We start from the raw sequence: 19233 nt of genomic DNA, 5'->3' as shown, positions 1-19233 counted from the left end.
TCCCTGGCACAAAGTTTCTCTTTAGCCTGCCCCTGAGAAATACCTGTACTCTTTTCCCCAATACCAACCCAAAATAATCCCAGGTCTGAACTGTGTTTGCTACCATAACACTCACCTGTCACCTGATATGTTACATTTGCTGCTAAGCTGCATAGTGTAAAAAAAAAAAAAAAAAAAAAGTTCTTGTATTTGTCACATTTTAAAGTGTAAAAGTGTAGCAACATTTTATCAAACCAATGCTTACCTCTATTCACTGTATCAGGTGCCATTTAAGGATATTGGGGAGAAGATTTTCAAAGGCACAAAGGGCAGCTGGGTACCTAACTCCCATTAACTTTTCATGAGACTTTGATGCCCAACTGCTCTGGAACTCTGAAAATATCCCAAGAAGTCTCTCTTTCCTGTCAAACTAGTAACTCTACCTAATACAGTTCATCACCCTTAGAACTGGAGAACTCAGTAGCTAGCCAGGCTTGCAATTACAGCAAAGGAGATTACAAGAAACCCAGTACAGAATGCAATACCCCAATTTCCTGGATGTAAGCCCTGAACAAATCACCATGTCCGTTCTGACCTTCTCATCCACTTCCTGCAGAGATTAAGGCAGTTTAACCATCCAAGTAAACCCTCTCTACTGATGGATCCCAAACTCAAGAGTTAACTTTAGTTACACACTGTTCTACAAACATAACATAATCCATCATGCTAAAACAACTGAAGGTTTGCTTTTGTGATTCTGTCTGTCATTTTGCCTTAACTGGTAACTATCTGGTTTACAATACAGCTACAATTTTCATGTTCATTATTTCATTCCATTGTAAGAAATTCAGATGGAAGAGTCTTACCAATACAAAATTAGAGGAACTTTGTCAAAATATTTGGACTCCCAAATTTAGTCTACTGTATCTGAATATCCTGTAGTGTGCTGTTTACCCTTTGCTTCCTCTCCTTGATCTACCTCAATGTCTCTTTCAAGCCCTCCTTGATCCCCATCAGAATATTTTCCAAGCCTCTCCATCTCACTAAAACTGCTCTGACACACCAACAATCTAAGACTTCATTCTAATTTGCAATTTCTTTCCTGCCTTAAAACACTCTGCTTTCCTCCACTCTGAATTCTTGAAAAAAGAAAAGTAGTATTTGTGGCACCTTAGAGACTAACAAATTTATCTGAGCATAAGCTTTCGTGAGCTACAGCTCACTTGATCGTATGCTGTAGCTCACGAAAGCTTATGCTCAAGTAAATTTGTTAGTCTCTAAGGTGCCACAAATACTCCTTTTCTTTTTGTGGATACAGACTAACATGGCTGCTACTCTGAAACCTCTCAATTCTTGGTTTCCAGAACTGTGCTCTTACCTTGTTGACCATCTCCCTAATAGCTGGCTCCTCACTCTCCCTCCTACCAGCTGGCATTCCCAGGGCTCTGTTCTTGCTCCTTTCTTTGTTATTTCACTACAGCCACCTTCATCTACTCCCATTATTTGAAATACAATCTTGATACTGAGGATTCCTAAGTTTACCTCTCTAACCCTGACGTCTCTTCTCTGTCAAAATCTCACATCTCTATCTGCCTCAAAATCTTGATATTCAACTGCCTTATAAACTGCATTCTCTGCCATTTTTCCCCAAAAGCAAATTTGTTTCTATCCTGTCCCTCTCCTCTGCTTTTTTTCCCCCTCTCTATTGACCCCTCTATTCTTCCCATCTCCCAGACCATACTCAATGTAATCAAGCTCCCCTCCTCCACCATATCCTGTTTCTTGCTAAATCCTACTGATGCTGCTTCTGTAATAGCACCAAAATCTTCTCCTTCCTCACTCACATCATTGCTAAAAAAAAAATCTCTTGTTCACATTGTGGATATCTCTCACCTTGACCACAACGTCTCTAACCTCTGCCTTTCACGTCCTTGTCTTTCTGTCCTAAACACGCCAACTACAGTGACCATCCCTTTCCTCTGGTCAAATCAGCCCCTTTCTTGAATTTCCCACTGACTTCTCATCTTAAGCCAATTTAAGATACTCATCTACAATGCCCTACATCAGGGGTCTGCAAACTATGGCTCAGGGGCCGCATCCGGACCTCCAGACATTTTAATCCATCCTCGAGTTCCGCCAGGGAGTCTTCCCGCCAGGGAGTGGTGTCTGGGACTTACCCCACTCCGCACGGCTTCCAGAAGCAGTGGCATGTCCCCCCTCCAGCTCCTATGCATAGGGGAAGCCAAGGGGCTCCACATGCTGCCCCCACAGCTCCCATTGGCCAGGAACCGTGGCCCATGACAGCAGCAGGGGCAGCGCCTGCGCACAGGGCAGCACACAGAGCCACCTGGCATAGAAGCCGGAGGGGGGACATGCCGCTGCTTCCAGGAGCTGCTTGAGGTAAGCGCCACCTGGAGCCTGCACCCCTGACCCACTCCCGCACCCCAAACCCTTGCTCCAGCCCTCATCCCCCTCCTTCCAAACCCCTTGGTCCCAGTCTGGAGCACCCTCCTAAACCCCAGCGGGAGCCCTCCCCCCACCCAACCCCCAATTTTGTGAGCATTCATGGCCCGCCATACAATTTCCATACCCAGATGTGGCCCTCAGGCCAAAAAGTTTGCCGACCCCAGCCCTACATAGTCTTGGCCCTACCTGTCTCCCCCAATTCTGTGCCCTTCATCCCACATCTTGCACTCTTCCCAATATGTTTGCTTTACTGAATATTTAGTCTCCTTCTCCCCTCTCTACAGCACCTTCTGTCATGCTTTTCCCCCATACCTGAAACAACCTCAAACTTCCCTTGCCTGCCAAGAGCCCTCTCCCCGCTTTCAAACTCATCTCTTCAAGCACCCCTGCTGCTCTTGTCAGCAATTAACCCTACTTTCTCCTTTGCCTAAAATGCTATCCAAATTTTTCGTGTGTTTGTTTTCTTTCTTAAACAGTAAGCTCTTCAGAATATGTATTAATCAAGGTTAGTAAAACCATGTGTACAATACAGCACTATATAAATGTGCTTTTAAATATTATATTTGGATATGGGACAACTTTACTTTAGTGAGGAAGAGGCTGATTTGCTTTTCCCATCCCATCAGATCCAGGACATATTTTAAAAGCAAATATCTCATAGTATAGGTCCTACATCAAGAGATTACTGTATATGCTTTCTAAAACCAGGAGAATGTACGTACATTGATTTGTTTATTATTACTGATCCTTGGACTGATTAAAATCAGCTTGTTTCTTTTTTTTTTTTTTTTAAGTTTATTTCTGGCTTAAAAGTACAACTTTAAAGATGAGCTGAATGTATTTTAATTATCTAATTACCTAGGGTTATTTTAGTTATTTATACAACATGGAACTTTATAGCCAAATAAGATATAGCCCTGCTCTGAACAGCTTCAGTTGAAACCCAAGTTAAAATGTGCGGTTGGGGAAGAGGACAATGTGGTTTGCAACAATAAGCAACTGGTTGCTTTGGACAGTGTCACAAGCACTTTGAGGGTTCTGCAAGGGGCTTCTAGGCACAGTGGCCACAAGGAATAAAGCCCAGAAAGTGAAAGGAGACAAAGTGGAGGTTAAATTAGACATGTGGTTTGGGTTTGACCAAAAAAATAGAAAAAAAAAAAATAATGATTGCCAATGAGACAATCAGGAGTCAAGCTATGTGAGCTTTGAAAGACAAGACTTGAATTTGATATAGAAATCAAAAGGAAACCACAATGAATGAATCTGAAGAGGAGATGGACACCAATCTAGTGATGCGAAACGTATGATTTTTTTTTTCCATGGACAATAGGGGCATGAGGTATAGGAACATGGCTACAGTAGTAGAGATGGGATACAATCATAGTTCAAGTAACAATTTTAGAGCAACGTCCAGTGGGATTTAAAGATAGGATTAGCATGGGTGAGAAGAGAAGAATCAAAAGTGTCTACACTTGCGAACCAGAAAGGATGGTGGAGACTGCTAATCCTTGCTATGCAAGAAAAGGCGCTCCAATTAACCACAAAGGGTGGTAAGAAGGAACTGAGAGGGCATAGGGCCGGTGGTGCCTGATATAATGACGCATGAACGTGGCACTCAAGGGAGCGCCACAGCTGGCCCTACAGATACCACTAAGGCAAAAATCTCTGACGAGCACACACCTAGAATGGCATCGACATGAGCAAGCACTTGTAGAAAGTTTATTTGCATCACTGCATCATATCATATCATATAATGTGTATTTTGAATAACAAAGTATCAGGGGGTAACTGTGTTAGTCTGTATCCACAAAAACAACAAGGAGTCCGGTGGCACCTTAAAGACTAACAGATTTATTTGAGTATAAGCTTTCGTGGGTAAAAACCCCACTTCTCCATGCATCTGAAACACAAAGAGAAACACAGGATACAGCACAACTGGGAAGTTGTTTCCAAACACAATTTCTCAATACACCTATTTACATCAATCCATGATGAAAATCCACAATTGTTGCCACACAGTGCACCCCCACACACACAACTTTTCATAAGAAGTAATCTCATCCATAATTAAAAATCATGGCAATCACTCCCCACCGCCCATTTATTGCATACAGTGACAGTTCCTCATTTACTGTTAACACTGTTATATAAACACATTCAGAAACATACTACTCTTCCTCTTCCATTGGCCCATGCAAGTCCATAATATGGGAGCACAAAACAGCCCTGATTTTTTGTCCAGGCAGATCCTGCTCCAGACAGTGACAGGCGAACTTTCTGGCTGAGTGTACCAGTTCAGCAATCCATTACTGTCAGAAGTGCATTCAGGGGCAAATGGCTCACCTTTGGTTTCACAAAGCTTGTGAAGAGCACAGCAAGCCACAGTAAAGGCAGACAGCACTAATTCCACTGGAATCCACACACTTCTGTAAACAGCACCAACGGGATGTCAATCTGCCAAATACGCATTCAACCACTATTCTACCTACTGAGAGTATAATTAAACCTTCATTTACCAGGCCCTCTGAGATCAGGATATGACTTCATAAGCCAAGGCAAAAGGGGATAGCCTCTCTGTGAACATTCAATGGACTTATGATATGGACAAAAGCAAGCAAAACCTCCAGGGGCAGCTTGTTGCAACTGCCAGCAACTGGACACAAGATCGTGACCCCATCGAAGGAGGAGAGGCAGTGTTTTGGGGGTGTCTCGGATGTTGGACCATGCTGCAGTGGTCAGGACTTGGTGTTGCTGTGGATTTTGAATTGTTAACTGTACTTGTGTTACGTTGCATAGGGAGATAACCTATAAGTAATGTAATAAGCCCTCCAAACCCTGCAATGTACTAGACAACCTGGACCTAACCTTCTCGGGCCCACTATAATGGGAAGTCTGGAACACTAATTGGAATAGGCGTGGTATGCCCGTACGAGAGAAGGTGCAGGGCACTATACTACACAAGGGGCAGTGGGACAAATGGAATATCGACACCTTCCACCTTGATGCCTGGCCCTATCAGGAAATGTGTCGCCATATGTCCTATGCTTTTCCAGGGATACCTGGGCAGGAGGATCCCAAAAGAAAAAAAAAGGGGTGGAGTGTTAGGATAAAGATATTCAGGCCTGTCTGCAAAGGCCTGTACTGTAAGAATTTAGGTGTATTCTTATCACTTGGCTAGTGATAGAGGTATAAAAGAAAGAATCAAAATCACTGTCTGCTGGGGTAAGGGCCTTCTCTTACTGTGACAGTCTGAGGCCCTGTTCTTAGGCTAAGGCCTTTGGCTAAGCAGCAGAGGCAGCCATAAGCTAGGAAGCGAACAGTCACATCCTCACATTCCAACCTAGTCACATTGAAATAAGGTGCTATTGGGCTGTTAGGCACTATCAGGACAGAATTGTATTCCTATCACCTCCAGAGAAAGGGAAGTGCCTAGAAAATGTAAAAGGAAATTTAGTTTGATAGCATCCTGTCTGCCAAGAACTCACTTATCAATAGCTGGGATGTGAAATCCTCACTTCTGTATTGTCTTGTCATTATAGTTCCCACTTTGCTATTGTTTGTCTGTATAATCTCTGTCTGGTTCTGTGATTGTTTCTGTCTGCTGTATAATTAATTTTGCTGGGTGTAAACTAATTAAGGTGGTGGGATATAATTGGTTACATAATCATGTTACAATATGTTAGGATTGGTTAGTTAAATTTCAGGAAAATGATTGGTTAAGGAATAGCTAAGCAGAACTCAAGTTTTACTATATAATCTGTAGTCAATGAGGAAGTGGGTGGGAGGGGGTGGGTGTGTGGGGGAGATGGGAACAGGGAATGGGGGTAAGAAAATTGGAATCATGTTTTGCTAAAGGGGGAAATGGGAACAGGGAATGGGAGTCAGGAAGTTGGAATCATGTTTTGCTAAGGGCAGGAATGGGAACAGGGACACAGGTGTAAGGCTCTGTGGTGTCAGAGCTGGGAAGGAGGATACTAAGGAAGGAAACTGGAATCCTGCTTGCTGGAAGTTCCCCCCAATAAACATCGAATTGTTTGCACCTTTGGACTTCGGGTATTGTTGCTCTCTGTTCATGCGAGAAGGACCAGGGAAGTAAGTGGGTGAAGGAATAAGCCCCCTAACATCTCCATTTATGACAATGTCATTTGGTGGAAACACTCACACTGCCCAGGTCCTGGCCACCAGTCCGGGGGGCTCTGCATTTTAATTTAATTTTTAATGAAGCTTCTTAAACATTTTAAAAACCTTATTTACTTTACATACAACATTAGTTTAGTTATATATTATAGACTTACAGTAAGAGACCTTCTAAAAACGTTAAAATGTATTACTGGCATGTGAAACCTTAAATTAGAGTGAATAAATGAAGACTTGGCACACCACTTCCGAAAAGTTGCCGACCCCTGTCCTAGCACCATGAACTTTTCCAGTACAGCTCATGCTGGCATCCATAAATCAGCTTCTATAGTCCACAATATCAATGGAGTAGTATCCTTCACAGTTTACGTATGCACGTGCTCCTTCAGGAGGGCAAACTATGGATAAATGAGTCCCATAAACACCCCCAGCAAAGTTTGGAAACCCCATTTTCTCAAAACTAGCAGTTACTTCAGGGATATTGTTTATGCCCACTACCTTTGGTTAAATCACATGCCTGATGGCAGAGGTTTCTGAGGCAACCACTTTACTCACAGCTGTCTTTCTAACACCAAAATGGATAGCAACACATTTGTAGTAGTCTGGGGTAGACAGCTTCCTGATGGTTATAGCCCCCTGCCTCTGGACCAGCAAAGCAGCCTTCATGCATGTGTTGTGACGCTGGAGAGCTGTGGCAAGCTGCTCACATGGCTCCAGAAATGTAGCTTTCTGCCTGAAAAAGCTCTGGACCACTTCTGGTCATCTCAGGTTTGCATGACAATGTGATCCCAAAAGTCTGTGTTTTTGGCCCACCTCCAGAAGTGCTGGTCTGCAAAGGGGGTATCAGCAGCTACACCAGGAGTCACGAGAGGCATCAGCCACATCGAGTTTGCCATGTCTGCATGCTCCTCCTTCTCCAACAGATGCCTTCAGTAGGGTCATAAAACACCATCTAAATGTCCACTAGTGTCTCATAGATGCTCTGCCCATATCTTGAAACAGGAGTGGAAGCACAACCAAGACAAGTTCTTCAAATGATGACTCTTCAATGTTGCCGAGAGTGTGCAGACCCAAAAGACAGCTCGGCAGAATATTTTGGCAGGCTGTGACAACTTCCTGTGAGCTGTGGGGTAGACAGTCAAGTTTTCCCACACTGCACCACAAACAAAGGGCTAAAGCAGCTACAGCTGGGAAGGGCACTAGGAAGCTCAGAATAGGCTGGTTTGACTCAGGTCTGTGTAATGCAGTGTCAATGCCCAAGCATGGGTGAGAGACCTGGGTTCAGAAATTCTAAACCTAGGGTCAATATTTAGTGTGGACATTCAAGCCCAGGCTTGCAAATACTGAACTAATGGGCTTGAGTCCCCCTGACCCTTAGCTTATATTGCAAAGTAGACATCCACTCAGTCTTGCAAAATCTGACAAGTTTCTCCCAGGAATTCCCAGGAAAGTTTAAATTGCAAGAATGTCAATTTCTCTAAATGCTTCAAATTTGATATGTTTTTAGAATCTTCACACAATCTTAAAAAGCACTTAATAAAGCTCCAATAGAATTTTAAATTATTAAAAATAACTTATTATTCCCCATTCATTTGAAGAGGAAACTTCACAGTAATTTTTTTTAAGTTCACCCTACAGAATCAATGACAATCTTTTGTCTGAGACCAAAATACAGAGATTTGCTTGCCTGTGGGCCATTCAAGACACCATAGCATTTTTGGAGGAGCAAGGTGTTTCATCAAAATACTGTGGCAATGTCTTCTTCAATTTCAACTGCTATGCTTTTAACTTCCTGTCCTAAACTCTTGCAGTGCTACTGTGCACCGTGAAACACTGAAACCTTACACTACAATGATGACTAGGTTTCAAATAGATAGTGTGATCCCTAGGTATAGTTTGTAAAACATTTTGGGATCCTTCAGCGTGATAGGAATGAATACAATATTTATTGTATTTAAAAGTCACATTTCTAAGCAAGTTGTTACCAAACTTAAAATACTTAAGTAGACCTATTCAAGCTGTAGTGATTTGTTTTTGTTGCATTTTTAAGTCACTGATCTTTGATTTTATTAGTGGCAATGCACATTCTTTAAGAAACAAACAAGTTTCCTTTTATTTGAGCATAAGCGTTCATGAGCTACAGCTCACTTCATTGGATGTAGCTCACGAAAGCTTATGCTCAAATAAATTGGTTGGTCTCTAAGGTACCACAAGTACTCCTTTTCTTTTTGCGAATACAGACTAACATGGCTGCTACTCTGAAAAGTTTCCTTTTGTGACATTAAGACTATGTCTACACTACACAGCTACAGCCATGTCACTAAAAGTCGTGCGGTGTAGCCACTGTCGGCTCTCCTGCCAACAAAACACTTCCACTCCCAACAAGTGGCGTTCGCATTGTCGGCAGGAACGCACTGTTCACACTGGCACTTGTCATGGCAAAACTTTTGTTTTCTGGGGCTTGGGGGACGACGACTAACACCTCTGAAAGACAGAAGTGTTGTCGTTCAATTGCCAAAGTACACATAGGTAAATTGAACTCTGCACTAAGGTTATCTACATTTCCTACAACTGAGCACAATCTCAAAGCATCTTGAGGCAATCTATCAAATACTGGGACAACCATCATTTATTCCAATTGAAAAGTTGGGATGGGTGTGTGCTAAGTAATAAATATTCTAATTAATGAGCTTAGTCCACTCCATCCAAACACCACATGCCTTAACTAGGGTTCTGGTTCTGTGTCTAAAAGGACTTGCTTTATGCCAGCGCCTGATACTACCTGGCTAGCTAGGTAGGCCTTTATGCCAGCAACAGAAATCATGATCAGTGCACTACAGGGCTAAACACTTTAGCCTAACCCCAGCTTTATGTCAACATTCACTAATCTGAAGACTGGTACTCACTGTCACAAAGCAAAGGTTTACGCTGCAGATCTGCATGCAGTCTACATAGACTTCTTATACCAAATCCCATTATTCTATATCCTACCTGCCATTGCTATGAAACAACAGTTACAAGCACATGACCCATTTAACTCAATGCTCCCCCCACTTCACTTACATAAAACAGAAAACATAACAGAGAGACAGATAAACTCAACAGAGATGACACCTGGAAAGTAATCAGACCACAAGAGTCAGACAGCATTTCTCTGACAGAAGGGAGGTCAGACTTATCCACAGCACATTCCAAACAGCATTTTTACAGGGATCAGAGGAAGTTAGGTGCCCATTCCCCATTAGTCTCACCCTGCTGCAAAGTAAATGCTAAAAACAATACTGTTTGCAGCAGGTTGAGACTATTATCTTGTCAACATAGGTCAGTTCCATTGACTTGCCTCCTATGAATTGCTGGTTTAGAATAACTAATGCAGACCCCTTAACACACTTATCTACCAATGTGATATATGCCATCATGTGCCAGCAATGCCCCTCTGCTATGTACATTAGTCAAACTGGACAGTCTGTACGTAAAAGAATAAATGGACACAAATCAGACATCAAGAATCATAATATTCAAAAACCAGTTGGAGAACACTTCAATCTCTTTGGTCACTTGATTACAGACTTAAAAGTTGCAATTCTTCAACAAAAAAAAAACTTCAAAAACAGACTCCAATGAGAGACTGCTGAATTGGAATTAATTTGCAAACTGGATACAATTAACTTAGGCTTGAATAGAGACTGGGAGTGGTTGGGTCATTACACAAAGTAAACTATTTCCCCATATATATACCCCCCCCTCCACCCCGCACTGTTCCTCAGCCGTTCTTGTCAACTGCTGGAAATGGCCCACCTTGATTATCACTACAAAAGGTCCCTCCCCCCCCCACCCCCTGCCCGCCACCCTCCTGCTGGTAATAGCACTCTCCTTACAGTGTGTATGGTAACACCCATTGTTTCATGTTCCCTATGTATATAAATCTCCTCACTGTATTTTCCACTGAATGCATCCGACAGCTCACGAAAGCTTATGCTCAAATAAATTTGTTAGTCTCTAAGGTGCCACAAGTACTCCTTTTCTTTTTATTTGAGAACCTCTGCAAATAAATAAACAAATGGAGACTTGGAGAAGATATGAAATCTTTAACCTATACTGCCATGTTTGGAAGTCTGAAAACAGAAGAGATGGCAGCACTGCTGAAGAAAAAATTGCAAACCAGTGACTTACAGTTAGGGCTATGATTTTGTCAAGGAGATCACTGAATCCATGACTTCCAGAGACCTCTGTGACTTGAGCCCCAGACGTCTGGGAGTTGCAGGGTCCCCCGTTACTCCTGGCGGCTGGGAACTGCAGGGGCCTGAGCTCCCAGCCGGGGCAGAGACAGGAGTGCTCAGCGCTCCCAGATGGCGGGGCTCCCGGGAACTCCCGGGGGCCGCTCCACAACTCCAGCCCCCACGGGCACCCTGTAGCACGAAGATGCCGCAGACGGCAAGGATACCCTGGAGCATGGAGCCGCTGTAGGTGGAGGTGGACCCCTGAAGCTCCGAGCCAACGCAGATGACAGGGGTGCCCCAAGCTTAGAGCCACCGGCGGTGGGGGGGACCCTGCAGCTCCAAGCCAGGCCCCACGGGGTGATGTAGGGAGCCTGCAGCTCCCCATTTTGTCATGCATATTTTTACTAAAAGTCACATACAGGTCACTGGCTTCAGTGAATTTTTCTTTATTGCCTGTGACCTGTCCGTGACTTTACTAAAAACATGCGTGACAAAATCTTAGCCTTACTTATAGTAAGTGATCGCCTTCCTTTTAGATATATTTCAAAATGTGCACAGATTCGCAGTCCCATCTTTCTGCACTAAAACCTCTAAGTCCTACAGCATTTATACCTTCAACTATGTCTTAATATTTACTAGCTAATTTTTTACAGTGTTTTACCACTGCACCTGTATACTTCCTGGTTGCAGAACCCACCTAGACTATGTATCTCACCAGCTTAGCTGTTCAAACTTTATTGGTTCATGTACCACATTATGCTCAAATAAATTGGTTAGTCTCTAAGGTGCCACAAGTACTCCTTTTCTTTTTATAAAACATCTTGGGTTTTTAGACAGTGAATCAAAAGCATCAATTATTAATTTATGTCGGTTATGTTACTCAAATTATAAAAAACAATGAAATATGCCAAATGATGTTTTATATGCTGCTAAATTAAGTCAATGGCTTGATTTTTTAATTTGTCTAATTTGAAATTGCTGCTTAATTCTAATCTGGATTGTTGTTGAACATGAGCCAAAATTTACTTTGTTTACTTTTTACAAAGTTTAAAATCAAGAAAAATATTAAACATTTTGAATAGCTCAGAGAAAATTTTAAAAGTGTCGTTAATGAGAAGGGTGTGCTTGCGTCACAGAATATATAGTAGTTGCTATGTAGACTAGTGATACTCACTAGATACTAGAGAGCTTGTCAGAGGTCCAGTTCTACACTGAGGTTCGTCCTATACTTATTTTTAATGGCAATCAGGGAAAAAATGCTTGCAGAGATACCTAGTGCTGAAGGGCATAAAAAAAAAATCCCAAAATTCTGTCAGGTATCAGGCTAAAGTCCTCTCTTCTTCTTAACCGCAAGTTACTGAGCAGCACTTTGTTAAATTCAAAATTGAGTGCCCCACCCTATGACAGTTTAATCAACTTTTCCTTTGACAGGAAGCCATCTGGCCTGATTTCTATTAACAATGGATCCCTGATTCTTACCTGAGCACCAGGAAGCTTCAGCTCCAATTCACCCTAGTTCCAAGGCTTCAGGTTCCCAAATCCCCTCCCCAGTTCCCTCTGAGCCAGGGAGTTCAGTCAGTCCCACTGCAGGCCCTGGCCTCACAGGACAGTCTTTCCCACAGGTCTCCTCCTGCCCTGGTTATTGGACTGAACTTCTTTCCCCTTCATAAAAGGACTGCACAGCTCTCCTTCATGGAGCTGTGCGGTGATTCAAATACGCTTCCCCAGCCCACCAGTATCCAAGCTCCAGCCCCACTACATAGAGGCTCCTGTGGTCTTTGGACTCTTATACTTGGCCCCTCTCCCTCCTCCTTGGAGCTGGGCTGTGATTCAGACAGGCTCCCCAGCACACCAATAAGAACATAAAAACAGCCATACTGGGTCAGACCAATGGTCCATCTAGCCCACTATCCTGTCATCTGGGAGTTGCCTGCCAGATGCTTCAGAGGGAACGAACAGAAGAGGGCAATTATCAAGTGATGCATTCCCTGTTGTGCAGTTGCAGCATCCGGCAGTCAGAGGCTTAGGGACACCCAGAGCCTGGCTAACCGCCACTGATAGACCTATCCTCCACAAATTTATCTACTTCTTTTTTGAACGTAGTTATACTTTTGAGCTTCACAACACCCCCTGGAAACGAGTTTCCGGATTGACTATGTCTTGTCTGGAGAAGTACTTCCTGTTGTTTGTTTGAAACCTGCTCCCTATTAATTTCATTAGGTGACCCCTGGTTCTTGTGTTACGTGAAAGGGTAAACAACACTTTCTTATTCTCTTTCTCCACACCATTCATGATTGTGTAGAACTCTATCATATCCCCCCCTTGGTTGTCTCTTTTCCAAACTGAACACTCCCAGTCTTTTTAATCTCTTCTCATATGGAAGCTGTTCCATACCCCCATCATGTGCTTTGCCCTTCTCTGTACTTTTTCCAATTCTAACATACCTTTTTTCAGATGGGGCAACCAGAACTGCACACTGCATTCAAGGTGTGGGTGTACTAGGGCTTTATATAATGGCATTATAATATTTTCTGTCTTATTATCTATCCCTTTCCTAAAGGCTCCTAACATTCCATTAGCTTTTTTGACTGCTGGTACATGTTGAGAGGAGGTTTTCAGAGAACTCCAAGATGTCTTTCTTGAGTGGTAACAGCTAATTCAGATTTCAGAGTAACAGCCGTGTTAGTCTGTCTTCGCAAAAAGAAAAGGAGTACTTGTGGCACCTTAGAGACTAACCAATTTATTTGAGCATGAGCTTTCGTGAGCTACAGCTCACTTCATCGGATGCTCATGCTCAAATAAATTGGTTAGTCTCTAAGGTGCCACAAGTACTCCTTTTCTTTTAGCTAATTCAGACCTCATCATTTTGTATGTATAATTGGGATTATGTTTTCCAATATGCATTACTTTGCACAATCTCCCCTCTGCTTCTGGTTCCCATCCCAAGGAGCCTCCCTCCTGACTCAATGCTCCCCTGCAAATCTCCTCTCCAGGCTCTACTTCTGATCCTCACCTACCCGCTGGATGTTACCATGTTAAGGAGGTATCTACCTGATTTACAGCTGGTGCCAGTCCACTGCTCTCTTCAGTACCTGTTTCCTTAAAGAATCAGGTCACGGAACAGGGGTTGGCTAGCCCCAGGTTCCACCCCTTAAAGGGGACAGAACACCCTGTTACAGGGTCCCAGTTGCAACAATTTCACACACCACAATTAGTGAACCGCTGCACTAGCTTTAGGATCACATGTCTCATCAAGTCACATAGGTCCATCAATGGCTATTAGCCAGGATGGGAAGGAACGGTGTCCCTAGCCTCTGTTTGCCAGAGGCTGGGAATGAGCGACAGAGGATGGATCACTTGATAATTACCTGTTCTGTTCATTCCCTTTGGGGCACTGGCCACAGTTGGAAGACAGGATACTGGGCTATATGGACCTTTGGTCTGACCCAGTAGGGCCGATCTTATTCATTTTTATAAGCTCTGCGTGACCTTCCTTGAAAAGAGTTTCACTCATTTAACCCAGCCTCTTGGCCCTACTTTACATCGCCATTATCATGCACTTAGCTGCAAACTCGCACCATGGAGATGGTATGCTATGCTAGATTTAGCACACACTACCCTATGAGAAAACAAACAGTTTTTCCTTTATGGCCCTATCAGAGGATCTCTCTTTGGTTGCTAAGGAACTACAATTTTATTCCATTATAAATCATTTAAAGCAGCTCAGCAGATGCAGATTTAGTAGGCGGACAGAGACATTCCATTTTACCAGGAGCATCTCATATGCTGCATAAGGCGTTATATGCCTCAGAAGCTCCTTGAGATACAAAAATTCAGAAAGCAGCTGTGATTTAAAGCTATGGGTCTTGACATTGCAGACAGCATTTACTGTTTAAATAATATTTGCACTGCATGAACAGGTTCTGCTATTCAGAACAGGTTCAGAAGGGCCATCAGAGATTTTAAGTGGGATGACTGATCCAAAGCATTATGTTTTCACAGTAACTATTAGCACAAGTATACTTTTTAAACTATATATTTATATCTTGGCAGAGAATAGTTAAAGTGGCAACTGCTGAACTCTGCATAAATAAACAATCTTTTTCACATATAGCCACATTGACTCTCTACGTTCTTCTTACAGAACGGCACTAGATTTCCAGATCCACTTTCCACACTCCAGTATTCAGCAGATCATATTGCTTTTGCTGCTCCAGCGCTTAGGCCGGATCTACACTACAGAATTATGTCAACATAAGACAGCTTACATTGACCAAACTTGGTAAGCATCTACACTAAAATACAGCTCCCACTGATGCAGTCCACTCACTACACCAACTTAATTACTCCACCTCCATGAGAGGTGTAGCACTTAGGTTATATAGTTAGGTCGACACAGTGTCAGTGTAGACACTGCATTGCTTACATCAACTGTTGCTGCCTTTCAGAAGCCATCCCACAATGCCCTACACCAGGGGTGGCAACCTGAACCTAAGGAGGAGCCAGAATTTACCATTGTACATTGCTGAAGAGCCACAGTAATATATCAGCAGGCCCCCATCAGCTCCCTCTCCCCCACACCTGCCGATCAGCTGTTTCAAGGCATGCAGGAGGCTCTGGGGGGGAGGGGGAGGAGCGAGGGCATGGCTGGCTCAGGGGAGGGGGCAGGAAGGGGTGGAGTGGGGACAGAGCTTGTGGCAGAGCTAGGGGTTGAGCAGTGAACACCCCCTTGCACACTGGAAAGTTGGCGCCTGTAGCTTCAGCCCCGGAGTCGGTGCCTATACAAGGAGCTGCATATTGACTTCTGAACAGCCGCATGTGGCTCCGGAGCCACAGGTTGGCCACCCCTGCCCTACCCTGACAGCTAAATCAGTGCAAGCGCTCCTGGTGAAGACACGAACCGCCAACACGAGGAGTGTAATGTGGACATGCAAAAACGATTTAATTATTGTGATGGCTGTATGTCGATGTAACTTAATTTTGTAGTGCAGACTTGCCGTAAGAGATCAGGGCATCCAGCGTGCACACCTGCTTCTGTCTGTGCCTTGCTGCTTACCCAGGCGAATCAAATTTATTCTGCTATCCACACACCACCCCGATTCACTACTGCCCTGCCTCACTCTCTCTCAAACCACCCTCAGAAACATACCTCCCTCCACACTACCTACTCACCCCTTCCAGCTCTACACACCTCACTGTTAATCCCCCCATCTCTTGCTGTTTCTGCTCTCCCTTTCAGCAGCCTCCAGTTCCCCCACCACAGCCACACTCCTCTCCACTTCTCTGCCCACCCCCACATATCAGCCTTGCTTCCTACCAGCCTCTCTCAGGCTCCTCCCCAGCACCACTGTACCCTGCTCTCACCCTTCACACACACCTGCCCCCGCACCCCACCGCCCATCCCCCTGTCCCTTTCACCCCCCCTTCTCTTCCAGCACCATGCTGCCTCCCCATATATGGGAGTTAGCCCCCTCACAACTCCCACCCCGCTCCTCAGCCCAGCCATACCCTGATCCCCAGCCCACCTCCCTCCCCCCGCTCCGCTCCCCAGCCCCCTGTGCCCGGCTCCCCTCCCCAGCCTCCGTGCCCGGCTCCGCTCCCACTCACCGTTCTGCGCTGCGGCGGGACCCGAGATGAGGCAGGCGGCGGCCAGCAACAGGCAGAGCGACCCGGAGCCCGACATCCTCCTCTCAGGCCGGACACAGCGCGACACGGCCTGGGGCGGGAGGGGAACGGCGGCGACACCGAGGAGCGAACAGGGACCGGCTCCGTCCTTCTGCCTCCGACCTCCTACCGCAGCGCCAAGCCCCGCGAGACGCCGGAGCGGGAGGAAGCGAAGCTCCACCCATGGAGCTGCATGCTCACGTGACAGGCTCTGGGAGAAAGTGACCTGTGTCACGTGACAGCACGGGACCTTAACCTGCCCGGCCACCGTACTGCAGCCCCTTACTGCCCCCTTCCCTCCCCTCTCCAGCTCAGAGCCCCTATTCCTGCTGCACCCCCTAAGTGCCACCCCCTCCCCAGCGCGGAGTCCCCTGTCCCTGCTGCACCCCTTACTGACACTTCCCCCTCCTCAGAGCCCCCCAACCCTGTTGCAGCCCCTTAGTGCCACCTCCCCTCCCCCAACCCAGAGTCCCCCTGTAATGATGCTCCCTTTGGTGGGACACTTCTGAGAGTATCAAGTCAAGACAAATTGTTTAGAGCAGGGCAGTCACAGCCCCAGGGTGGTGAGTCTCCTCCTCTAAGGCAAAGCAAACCAGCCAGACAGAGAGGACTTTGGTCTCACCCCACTGGCTAACCACAAGTCATACAAGCAATTCCCTTAGACACTCCAGTTTCCCAGTATCACCACCAGTGCCACTCATTATGGGGACAAATGGTTATGGAAACCAATGCCCCAGTAAAAGAAAAAAGGTTCTCCCGATCCCAAAGGACCAAGTCCCAGACCCAGGTCAATATACAAATTGGATCTTACCCACAAATCACGCTGTTGCCAATCCTGTAGAATCTAAAATCTAAAGGTTAATTCATAAAAAGAAAGAAATATAAATGAGAGAGTAAAGATTGTTTAGATGAAATCAATTACATACAGTAATGGCAAAGTTCTTTGTTCAGGCTTGTAGCAGTGATGGAATAAACTGCAGGTTCAAATCAAGTCTCAAGTACATCCACAGCTGGAATGGGTCATTCAGTCCTTTGTTCAGAGCTTCAGTTTGTAGCAAATTCCCTCCAGAGGCAGACGCAGGATTGAAGACAAGAGGGAGGAGATGCTGCAGCCTTTTATAGTCTCTTGCCATGTGGCCTCTGCTTTCTTTGTTTCAAAGACAAGCTATCCAGCACATGACATGGAAAAACCTTAGAGTTCTGTCCCTAGGAATGTCACTGCATGCCTTGCTGAGTCACAAGGTGTATCTGCCTTCTCTCAGTGGATCAGTTCTATAGTTGATGGTCCTTAATGGGCCATCAAGCAGGCTAGGCAGAGCTGATGCCAAATTCTCTGGGGTGTCACCCAGAAGCACAGCACAAGTTTGAAATACAGACAGTATAAAGCCAATACTTATAACTTTAAATACAAAAATGATACATGCATACAGATAATATAATCATAACCAGCAAATCATAACCTTGTCATAGACATCTCACACAACCACCTTTGCTGCAAATATATAACAGTGGTTGCAACAATGATCTATACAGTCACAGTTTATGTCAATAACGTCACACCCCCTCCTGATCTCTGCTTCAGCCCATTAGCACCACCTACCCTTAAAGCCTGATGAGTATTATTATAGAATCATAGAATCATAGACTATCATGGTTGGAAGGGACTTCAGGAGGTCATCTAGTCCAACCCCCTGCTCAAAGCAGGATCAATCCCCAACTAAACCATCCCAGCCTGGGCTTTGTCAAGCCTGATCTTAAAAACCTCTAATGAAGGAGTTCCCACCACCTCCCTAGGTAACCCATGCCAGTGTTTCACCACCCTCCCAGTGAAAAAGTTTTTCCTAACATCCAACCTAAACCTCGCCCACTGCAACTTTAGACAATTACTCCTTGTTCTGTCATCTGCTACCACTAAGATCAGTCTAGATCCATCCTCTTTGGACCCTCCCTTCAAGTAGTTGAAAGCAGCTATCAAATCTCCCCTCATTCTTCTCTTCTGCAGACTAAATAATCCCAGTCCCCTCAATCTCTCCTCATAAATCACGTGCTCCAGCCCCCAATCAATTTCGTTGCCCTCCGCTGGACTTTTTCCAATTTTTCCACATCCTTCTTGTAGTGTGGGGCCCAAAACTGAACACAGTACTCCAGATGAGGCCTCACCAATGCCGAATAGAGGGGAATGATCATGTTCCTCGATCTACTGGCAATATTCCTACTTATATAGCCCAAAATGCCGTAAGCCTTCTTGACAACAAGGGCAAGCTGTTGACTCACATCCAGCTTCTCGTCCACTGTAACCCCTAGGTCCTTTTCTGCAGAACTGCTGCTTAGCCATTCGGTCCCTAATCTGTAGCAGTGCATGGGATTCTTCCGTCCTAAGTGCAGGACTCTGCACTTGTCCTTGTTGAACCTCATCAGATTTCTTTTGTTCCAATCTTCTAATTTGTCTAGGTCCCTCTGTATCCTGTCCCTACCATCCAGTGTATCTATCACTCCCCCCAGTTTAGTGTCATCCACAAACTTGCTGAGAGTGCAATTTACACCATCCTCCAGATCATTAATGAAGAAATTGAACAAAACCGGCCCCAGGGCCGACCCTTGGGGCACTCTGCTTGATATCAGCTGCCAACTAGACATGGAGCCATTGATCATTACCCGTTGAACCCGATGATCTAGCCAGCTCTCTATCCATCTTACAGTCCATTGATCCAGCCCATACTTCTTTAACTTCCTGGCAAGAATACTGTGAGAGACTGTATCAAAAGCT

At 44.8% G+C, this 19233-nt stretch overlaps 1 protein-coding gene across 1 annotated transcript in view; it reads right to left on the bottom strand.

Moving 5' to 3' along the window:
* NPTN (neuroplastin) overlaps positions 1 to 16651 on the bottom strand; it is a 102295-nt gene extending 85644 nt beyond the window's left edge. The window contains 2 exon segments of the mRNA XM_077827906.1: positions 16410 to 16596; positions 16598 to 16651. Coding sequence (XP_077684032.1) covers positions 16410 to 16596; positions 16598 to 16651 — 241 coding nt within the window.
* Between the last annotated feature and the right edge of the window lie 2582 nt (positions 16652 to 19233).

Source organism: Eretmochelys imbricata, chromosome 10, assembly GCF_965152235.1.
Source record: "Eretmochelys imbricata isolate rEreImb1 chromosome 10, rEreImb1.hap1, whole genome shotgun sequence".
Classification (NCBI taxonomy): Eukaryota; Metazoa; Chordata; order Testudines; family Cheloniidae; genus Eretmochelys; species Eretmochelys imbricata.
This window is presented reverse-complemented; position numbering and strand designations above follow the sequence as displayed.